Here is a 10922-nt window from a genome sequence, read left to right on the forward strand (position 1 = left end):
CGTGTCAAGATTTCAAAGGTGAGTCAGTACTTCACAGTAATGACCAAGCCTGTGTTAGAAACCAAGCCTGAGTTCTGAGTTTTGATGACTGATCTTTAGAGAACAGTCTAGAAAAGGAAGAGAAGATAAACTCTAAACAAACAAACTTCTCAGCTCAGGATACTAGGGAAGAAATCTTAGCTTATGCTTGAGGTAGGCAAAAATTGATGATTAAAAAAATATTTCCCATGGAGGTCATTATTACAGCTTTGCCTTCACATAGACTTGAGGCTCAAGTTTATATTAAAATGATTTGATCCTAGGAATCACCAATTGGAAGATTAACAAATCTACTTCTCAGTCAATGGTGGCCTGAGGACTTGGCACTCCAGCGTGGGAGATAGTTCTAGAAAACTGCGAATTATAAATTCTATTCTCTCAAAATGGATTTTAGAGATTTTTCTTTGATCCTCATCAAACTCCTCCCAGGTAGTTTTTGATTCTAGAATTCATTCTAAAGTGTGAAGAGACAAAAGCGTCCCTCCACAAATCAATTTGATAAAGAAGAGTCTAGGGCAAGGCTGCAGGGCTCAGCCCACCAAAACCAGATCCCATAATGATGAGGCCCCAAGGCTTGAGGCGGCCATATTTGGGCAAAGATGTGGCCTTTACGTGTGCACAGTTGGACCGTTGGGGGCAAAGGTGGCAGGACAGTCATCAGCAGTATTGATCTGTACTTTCTACCATGTCAACAAAGGAACCACCATTTAATTCAGCTGTGAAAGCTATGCGGGTAATATTTCTCAGGGCAGTCATAGAGATCCTGATGCTGAGCTAGGCAGAGTCTTGGTAAGCAGGGCAAGTAAGCACACCCATAAAGAGGAGGATTAACAACCTGGACCATATGAGATTAAGACTTTATGTTAAGAGAAGCTGGGAAGATGACTTGGTCAGTAAAGCATAAGGGCTTGGGCCCCATGCCCAGAATCCATTCAAACAAACAAACAAACAAACAAACCCATAAGCACAATGTAGTGGAGAAATGCTTGTAAGGCCATCTCTGGGAAAGCAGGGATGGGGAGAGTCACTGGCCAGCCAGCCTAGCCTAAGTAAGAGTCAGGCCGGTGAGAGACCCTGTCTTTTAAAAATTAAAGGTATGCTCTTCCCTGGGGTGAGACTAGTTCTTCTGCTCCCAGCATCCCTTGGTTGCACGCAGTTGTTTGTGTCGGGCTGAGGTCTCTTGGGTTTTCTCTGTCCAGGTTAGCATGTCTGCTGGTGTTCTTGTTCGGCTCATATTGTATTGTTGAGAAACTAATAGTGCAGCCTCTGACATTCCTAGGAGACACAACCTCACAGCAAAATTCCCTGTTCCTCTGGCTCTGACAGTCTTTCTGTCCCCTCTTCTACACTGATCCCAAGCCTTGGGTTGCAGGAGTTATGTTGTAGATGTATCGATTAGGGCTGGGCTCTACAACTTATACATACACATAGATGCATGTGACAATAATTAATGTAAAAAGAAGCCATGAATTAGAAAGTTATCAAGGAGGGTTTGGAGGGAGAAAAGAGAAGGGAGAATTTATGTAACTATATTTTATTCTCAAAAAACTTTTACTAAGGTGGATAGTGCCTGAGGAATAACTGAAGAGGTCCTTTAGCCTCTGCTTCCAAATATCCACTCAGACAGACAGATAGATAGACAGACAGACAAACAGTCAGACAGGCAGACAGATAGACACAGACACACAGAGGAGATAGAGAGAAAGCAATTTCTGCTAAGCCACAAAGAGGCATTTTTTTCCTTCAGAATATGAGAAAAAGGTATGCATTGTATCTATCTCTTTTTCCTGCCCAAAATATATAAAGAACTCCAGCAAAAAGGAAGACAATCTAATAGACAAGTAAACAAGAGGCATGAACAACTACTTCACTATCTATGGGCATGTATCTACATATCTACATATCTATTACTTATATATGCCAATAATCATGTGAAAACCCACTGGCTTCACTGGCCATTTTAACACTACAAGTTAAAATAGTTTGCCAATCACCTATAACACAGCTGAAAAATCAGACAGCTGATACCGAGTGTTGGGAGCGCCTAGGGACTGAACTGTCATGTGTTACTGGCTGGGATTCGTATTGATACGCGTGGAAAGGGGACGGTATCTACATATGCACAAGCACCTGCTATGATCAACAAGGCTGCTGATAGGTATATGCAAAACAGATTAGTTCATATGCATCATGGAGGGTATTGTAAGAATGAGCAAGGAGAACTGTGTAGGGCTCCCCAGCAAAAGAAACCACCCAAGGAGCCTTCGTCAGTAATGTGCTCCACTCTTGCGATGGATGATACACTGAAAATGAAAACACGGCTGCCGAAGTGGCCCAGCATCACGTAGAGTGGAAGAACCAGGGTATTAACTGCTCCACATTGATGGACGCATTGGTCACAATTTCCAAAACAAAACAAATAATTTACTTAGTTAGGAGTGAGGAACTTGTTCATCTTCGGGAGGTGCTGACTAGAAAAGAGTGATCAGGATATGAAATATTCTGGGGTGTGAATCACATTCTATTTTGTGATTTATGTGGTGGCTAGCCACAACCAAGAGGGTTTTGTTGTTGTTGTTGTTTGTTTGTTTGTTTTTTAATTCATTGAGTAGTAATCATTTTGTACCTTTTTGGGGGGGGGATGTTATATTTGGATGGAGAATTTGTTACAAAAGGAAAGCTGACAGGAGTTTTCAAAGTCTCTGTAACAATGAAAATAAAATGCATAGGCCCAGGATTTTCTCATGAAACGAATCGAGTCACAGATATACGTAATGCTTATGCATCAGGGTGCTGGCTTGGATATTTTTCCAGTGTATAGAAGCTTGGAAAGAACCTAGATGTGCAAAGCAAATGTAGCTGATAAAGTCAAAGTAGTGAGAAAGGAAAGGGATGAATGGAATGGTACACCAGTGATGATTTTGGAGGCTGGTAAAGTGTGCCTGGAAACAGCAAGTGGAAGAAAAGGCTTACTGCGCATCTAGGAAGAGACTTTTCCAATTTTACTTTCAGCCTGTATCAACACAAGAAAGGAAATGTACTTGAAAGAAACAGCAAAAGCACTGAACTTACATCTGGGTGGATGTGCGATGCGCATATTTTTCTTCCTTAAATTATTTTGGTTTTCCAGTTGTCTGCATCGAATACCTCTTATTTTTCTGTGCATGGAGGTAACATAAATAGCAATAGAGTCAGCTCATAAATCTAAGTGCTGGTGTGTAATACTTTAAATTATTTATCAACATGAGGAACTATAAGCAGGCCACTTTTCCAAAGCCATTTCTTTGGTTCAGTAGGAAATATGAAGAAGACAATAGATACACATGTTTTTCCTTGGCTGAGGTGGAAGAAAAGTGACAGGAGGACATGACTATTGTTCTTTGGGGCATTACATAATCCTTAGAATCTAAAACTGTCCAATGGTTGAAGAAGCATTGAAGAACATAGTGGCTGGGTCTGGTGGTATACTCTTTAAATCCTAGCACTCAGGAGGCAGAGGGAGGCTGGTCTCTCTGGGTTTGAGGTCAGCCTGATCTACTAAGCAAGTTCTAGGATGGCCAGGGCTCTATTGCTCGGAAAAACCCTGTCTTGCAAAACAACAATGAGAGAGAGAGAGTGGTTCAACCTAGGAGGTTAGGCCTGGCCTGGCTTCCCTGGTAATTTGAGTATGTTTTGATTCATTCTTCCTTTGAGTAGAAATTTAATGTTTTGTCTATCATTGCTTCATGCCTGTGCTGGGGAAATGCTGGGGATGAACTAGACATTGAGTGGCTGCTCACTGAGGCTCTCAGAGCCTTTCTCAAAATCCCAGCCATGTCTTTATGAATGGAGGCAACTTCCTTTAAGAGTGGGCGGCGTGCTAGGTTCTGAGCATTGTCACTCAGTAACAGTTTGTGGCTCCGTCGGGGTAGTAGATGGATTATACCATGCCTTCAAAAATCAATTGTGTGTGCGTGGTGGAGCTGTGAACTTACTGATGTGAATGAGGCGAGGTGGAATCTAAAAGTCCAAAGGCAGGAACAGCTAGCTGAACTTTTGGAAAGTCAGTTGTGTCAGCTGAAATAATTTCAGTGATGTTGACTTCTGGGTTTGGCTAGTGGTGGAATTCTCTGTTTCAAGAGGAGATCAATGGTTTAGGCACACATGTGATGATTGTACATTAGTGTTTCAAACTTTGTTTTGTTTTGTTTTTTTTTTTTTTTAGTCCTCATAACATTAAAAAATGCCAACCAGAAAGCTAAGCATGGTGTCCTATGCTTTTAATTCCAGCATTATGGAATTTCAACCAGGCATATCTGTGAATTCAAGGGCATCTTGGTCTAAATAGCAAGTTCTCTGCCAGCTTGGATCTATGCAGTATGATCCTATCTCAAGCATCAACAACAAAGACCAGAACAACAACAACAAACAAGATAATATCAACAAAACTAAATTAAATATCACACTTGCCAGCTGGGGATTCTGTCCTTTCAAGATGGAGAGCCCAGTGCCCTGGTTTGCTTCCTGGTTGCAATGATAAAACACTGAGTGAAAGCAACCTGGGCCAGGAAACGGTATGTGTGTCTTACATTTTCAGTCTATCATCAAGGCAAGCCAAGACAGGAACTTAGTCAGAGACATGGAGGAACATTGCCTGTTGTACTGCTTCCAGTGGCTTCCTCGGCTAGCTTTCTGTGTAGCTCAGACCCACCTGCCTAGGGAAGAATCATTACAACGAGCTGGGCCAATCGGAATTAAGAAAATCACAGAGATGGCCACAGGCCATATCAGGTCTGAGCAGATATTCAACTAAGGTTCCCTTTTCTCAGTGGTCCCTAGGTTTGTTTTAAGTTGACAGCTGAAGCTAACGGTGACACCCAGGCTCAGAGATAGTGAACCACCGTGCCGTGCTTACTGTCAAGAGAAGTGGCAACTGGAGGAGGTTTGGAATTTTGTCTATCTAACCTCAAAGCCTGGGATCTTTTTGCATCATCTGGATGGAACCTTAGGTCACTTCCCTGATGGCCAAAGAATCTCACATTTGACTTTTTGTAAGCTTCTATGCTGTCACCAAGTCAAATTGGGGGAAAATTCAGCTACTGGGGCAAAGGGGAGTTTTTCTTTGGTCTATTGATCTCTGTCTAGCACCCTGTAATTAAACTCAGCTCTGGTCTTTCTGGAAGAGTTAGTGGAAAGATTGAGGAGGGGACACACATTAGTGGCTTTCAGATTTTTCAGCTCAACTAATGGAAAAGGAAACAAAATACAATTACATTAAACTTCATGACTACATGTGCTAACAGGAATTGGCTCTAAGGAAATCAAGTCAAAGACTGGATTTTCAACTAGTAGCATAGCCAAGAAGCCAATAATGACTTAACTACCTGTGCTTCGTCATCTCAGCAACTGATAGTCCTTTATTGGAGCCTATCTGAGAAGGGAGAGAGAGAAGGAGGGGTGCTGTATGTTCCTGGGGAACTTATATATATATAAAGTAGACATGCTTTCCCCAGGTAACACACGTGCCTGTGTAGCTTTAAATGTTGGTTCTCTTCACTCACAGATTTCTCACAGTTTCTGAACCTTTGAAAGACTCTGTTGACCCTCAATGACAAAATATCTGTAGTATGTGCTAATGGGATCTTAGGTTTACCCAAACAGTTCTTATCTTTTAGATAAGCAACCTAAGAGATTTTCCTGGTAAAGGGATCTGATGACTCAGAATTTGCTTTAAGATGATCCTGTCGGGGAGGGATGCTAGTGATGGGATAGCCCATCAAACATACTGTCCCTGAACTGGTAACCTGGAAAGACGCTGCTTAGACCGATGGTGTTCTTGATGCTGTTTGTTTTCCTTTGTGTGTATTGAAATTTTCCACAAAAGCAGTGTCACATGATACAAGGACACTGTTTTCAAAGCACCTGAAATAAATGTTCTCTAGTGCTACTAATTTCGACCCTCTGTGATTTAGCTTTCCAAGGAAAATGCAAAGAAAACGCACTTCAGCGATAGATGTGGTGTGGCCTTGTTTTATGTTTGGTGGTGCTTTGTGCATTTTATTTACTCAGACGCTGCGTGAATGTGCTTGCCTCTTAGCATGTCGTATAGGCTTCTGGAGTAGAAAGTCCCAGGTGATTCTGGGATAATGCACTTAATTTCTTCTACACATGTTTTTTGGGGGTGGGAAGCAGCAAACACAAGGACAGAGAAGCCAAATAAAATCTGGGCACCGCCATTTCACACACTGTGTGGCTCTGCTCATCTACTTGTTTCTGAAGTGCTATGGGTTGAATTTAGGTCCTGTGAGCAAGCTAAAAAAGCCAAGCATTCCACCACCGAGCTACATCCCCAGTTCTTGATTTCTTTCTTTTCTGTTTATGCATGTTTGTACAGGCATGCATGTGTGTGCTTGCCCGTGGAGGCCAGAGTAAAGCCTCACGTGTCATTCTCGGGAGCCGTCCACCTTGCTTTTTGAGGCAGAGTCTCTCACTGACCTAGAATGTGCCAAGTAGGCTAGGCTGGTTGCTCAGTGAGCTCTAGAGATCTGCAGTTTTTGCCTTCCTAGCACTGGGATTATAAATAGGCACAGCTGTGCTTAGCTTTTTTAAAAAAATTTTTTCACAATTTATTCATTATATATATTCCGACTGAAGCCCCCTCCCTCATCTCTCCCCAGTCTCACCCTTCCTCCCTCTTTCCCCCATTCCTTTTCCCTAGTCCACTGAAAGGGGGAGTTCTCCACTATTGCCATCTTCCTGTAGTTTGTCAAGTCTCATCAGGACTGCCTGGATTCTCTTCCTCCATGGCCTGGCAAGGCTGCACCACCAGGCAACTGAGTTCATGACAGAGGCAGCTTAGCTTTTTAAAGGGCGTTTTTGGGGATCTAAGTTGGGCCTTCATGATGGTGTGGAAAATACTTTACTAATTAAGCCACTGCCATAGCCTCATTTCTTAGAAGACGTGGTCTGACAAGATGACTCACCGCATGAACGCTCTTGCTTCCAAGTCTGACGATCTGAGTTCCATCCCAAGAAGCCTTGTGGTACAAGGACAGACCTGACTCCCAGAAGATGTGCTCTGACCTTCACACATGAACCATGCTATGTGCACTCATGATAGAGTGTGTTCATGCACATAAATAAATAAATGCGATTAAAAGCTGTGAGCAGGTGTGTAATCCTAGACAAAAGTAAAGATGATGATAAGGAAAAGAGGAGAAAGGAGAGGAGGAGGGAGAGGATGTGGAGGACAGATGTGTTGCCATTGACCTCTCACTGAGGTCCTGATCTCTGGGACACCAGGAGAAATGGCTGATGCAAGCATTGCACAAACAAAGGACAGATAAAGATCAAAAAAATACTGACTGCAGGGTCATGTTGCTCTGGTCCTGCTCTTGCCATTCAGTGAGCTGCATGACCTTGGGTTGGTCACCTCTCTTTCCAGAGCTTCTTACTGCTCTAGGCATGCAATGGCTGTCACAGTAGAACCTTCTAGTTTAGGGTCATGTCTGCCTAGAGGCAGTATTTGGTAGACACCATTGTCCTTGCCACTAAGTAAACACAAAAATAGGCGAAAACAAGTAAGACAGAGAATGAAGTGCTGCCTGAGTTTGCTTTCGGACTGTCAAGTGGTGCCCCCAGACTTTTCAAATGTCTAGCACTTGTTATTTTTATATTTAGAAATTCTCTCTCTCTCTCTCTCTCTCTCTCTTTCTTGAGGCAAGGTCTCATGCTGTAATCCTTTTGCTTCTGCTTTTCAAGTGCCAGGATTACAGGTCCATGACCTGGTACAAAGCATCTCTTAAGAGGAATTGAAGTCTCTACAGGCCGGTGGAATGGCTCAGTGGCTAAAAGCGCTTGCCAAAAGCTGGACGACCCGAGTTTGATCCCTGGATTCCACACGGTGAAAGGAAAGAACTGATTTCTTCTGACCCCCATACAGGCACCATAGTGGGCACAGACCCACACACATATTTACATTAATAAATCCATGAAATAAGTCAAAAAACTAAATGTACAAAAAAGTCTTCACAGAGAAATTTCAGTGCCCAGTAGGCCCTATACTGCATCTCCCAGTCGATATTTTAATTTATTGTGTTTAGCTGACATATCATAATTGTGTTGCAATATGAAGTATATGTGATCTTTTTGAAATATGGATCTGGAATTTAATGTAGCTGATTAATGTGTCTATCATTTAGTGTACCTGACATTTTTTGGGATGTATTAGAAATCTATTTTCTTGTTTCTGTTGAAATGTGCACATCTTGATGAGCATGACCACTTCCTGGGAGAGCCCGATAGGGAGCCATCGCTGCTCTGCCTATTTTTTCCCAGCAGGCTTTCTGCTCTCTAGGGCACAGACATTCCTAAAGGCCGGTGACATTCGCTGTGCACACTGGTGGTCTCCCCAGCTCCTGTCCCAAGCCATTACCCCTCACCACAGGTCTTCCACAGCAGCAGCCTCTTTCCAGGGTGTGAACCCCCTTGATCCAGGCACAAACACCACTTCAGAAAAATCACCCCTATGCATGCTGTTCTGTGTCTAGCTTCATAGGGGTCAGGGCTGCCTCTGAGGAGCCCATCTCCTAGGATGGGCTAAGGATCGCCTAGGATGCCTAGGGCCACAGTGGCAAATGGACAGGTGCTTAGATGCCCATCAGGCACGTAGATGACTTTGAGAAGAATGGACATCTACAGAGCTGAAATTGTGAGCCAGATAAATTGGTGGGTAATTACGGGCATTACGTAGAAGGTTTTTGCTTTGCCAAATGATTTACATGAAGACATCTATAAATAACAGACCCATGCTGTGTGTTTGAATCAGGCTGCTGTTTCACCCAAAGGCTAAGACCTTTCCCGAACCTACCTACTGCAGGATGGTAGGCCCAATGTAAAGTTTAAAAAAAATAAATACTTTCACTCTTGTGCTGTGTTATACCATCTGCAGAATGCCAGAGCACCTCTCAAATGGCAGCTGGCCCTCGGCCTCTCTAGGAGTGGTGGTCAATGCTGGACAAGAATTAGTTCCATTGGGTTCCAGGTAGAAGAGAGGTATTTCATATACGGGCACGGAGCCTGTTTCCAAATGAACCATCTAGTGTGGTGGATCCCATTTCCCAACTCACACAGGGAAAGGATACATCTGTCAAGGCAGCAAGAGAGAGTTAGGAGTTCTCACCTATTCTTCAAATGGTCTTGTCTGCCTTTCCGATTGGCTTTTTAGAGAAGTCGCCACTGGTGCCCAGATGGGATAGCTCGGAATTAAATTGGAGGGGGCAGCAGTTTTGGTCTTAGACCACCATCTCTGATAGTTAACCGTTGACACTGGGAGTGTCACGGTGCCGGTGTCATGCCTGTCACCAGTGCCTCTGGCGCTGGGGTGCCATAAGGCTCTCACTTTTCCTTGCTCTGATTGGCCCTCTAAACCTGCATCCCTTTGCGGCATAGGGAGCACTTACACCCCCTGCCCACCCCCACCCCCCAAATTACTCCAAGTACTCCCAAAGACCTCTGCGTAGCCAGGAGCCCCGCACTCAAAGGAATCTATGAAACTAACCGCGTCTCCGTCTTACGAGGCTTACTCTCCTGGCCCAGTTGCCATTTGGCTCTGTGCAGTTAAGCAGCCACGCTTTACTTGGTTCTCTTCCAACTTTTCCAAACATGTGCCTGGCACCCACGCAAGTTTCAAAGGAAGTATGAATGTGACAGCAGACGTGCTGCGGGGTTGGTTTTGTGTATATGTGTTACTGTGACTCTTAAAAAGACAAGTGTTAAGTGTTAAGTTCTACAGTGTAGCAACTTGTACAGCAGGAACGCTAACTTTCTCTTAATATATTTCTTTAACCTCGTGGTATCTAAGTTAGGGAGGCACCCTAGTAAGCGAAAGGTCTCTTGAGACCCCAGGATGAGGCACGCTTTGTGGACTCAGTGTTCAAGCTTTCTAAAAGAATAACCCTAGGCTGTCCGTCTGTTTGCCCCCAGAAGCCACCCATTCCCACCAAGGCTTGGGGACACAATCAGGTTCAGGGCATGCATCATCCTAACTCCCTTCTCCCGCCAAGGAAGCCATCTGGGCACCAGGGTTAGGGTGAAGTGCTGGGCTCCTAAGGCAGAAGCTCTGCCAAGGTTTGCTCTGAGCAGCTGGCTCAAAGTAGCAATGGGTTCAGCAGACCCCCAGCTCTCTGGGGATGAGTCCCAGCTCCCCCGGGCACCCGGACCCCAGAGGAAAGGTGACAGAGGGAAAGGGACTTGGTGTTTCCACAGGGCAGGCGCGCGGTACCTTGGATTCCAGGCTGCTGGTGGACGCAGGAGAGGGCGGCTGCTCTGTGCCCGTAGCCTCCCGGGTCAGCCCATCCCCGCTGTCCTCGCGGGCGCCACTTGGAGGGATCATCGTGGCCGAGGGAACGGTGTTGGGCTCCCGGGGGGAACCGCAGGCTTGCTTGACTTCGGTGCTCGCTCAGTGCCGCGTCCCCGGGATGTCCATCCCGCCAGGCGGCAGCGTGTGCCCTGGGGCCTCGCCTGGCCAGGTCCTGCCCACCTCCCGGGCTTCTGCCCCGCCCTGCGCAGCGCCAGTGGCCACCTCGCCCGAGATCGCAAGCTTGAGTCCTGACTGCCGCCCACTGCAGCAGGCGGGTGGGCCGGGGCTGGCCCCTCCGAGGAGGGGAAGAGGCGGCTCGGGGCGGGGCTGAGTGGTCGTGCGGGGAACCCAGGGCGGGCGGGGTCCGCACTCACCGACAGTGCGGGAGATCCGCGGTGAGCGCCCGCGCTGGGTCTGGTGGTGTTCTAACGAAAATGCTCAGCAAAACCCCAAGGAACAGAAAGCGAGTACAAACAAGTGCTATGGGCCACCTTCAGCAACTCCTCATCCCTGACCCCGAGTGAAGAGAGATGTGATGGCACTT

General features: G+C 45.5%; 1 protein-coding gene across 1 annotated transcript in view; it reads right to left on the minus strand.

The window, feature by feature from the left end:
• Positions 1–10524, minus strand: part of Stac (SH3 and cysteine rich domain) — a 117510-nt gene extending 106986 nt beyond the window's left edge. The window contains exon 1 of the mRNA XM_055601713.1: positions 10301–10524. Coding sequence (XP_055457688.1) covers positions 10301–10411 — 111 coding nt within the window. The 5' untranslated portion in view covers positions 10412–10524. The remainder of the gene's footprint in view (positions 1–10300) is intronic.
• Between the last annotated feature and the right edge of the window lie 398 nt (positions 10525–10922).

The sequence above is a fragment of the Psammomys obesus genome, unplaced genomic scaffold, assembly GCF_907164565.1.
Source record: "Psammomys obesus unplaced genomic scaffold, mPsaObe1.curated_primary_1811, whole genome shotgun sequence".
Taxonomy (NCBI): domain Eukaryota; kingdom Metazoa; phylum Chordata; class Mammalia; order Rodentia; family Muridae; genus Psammomys; species Psammomys obesus.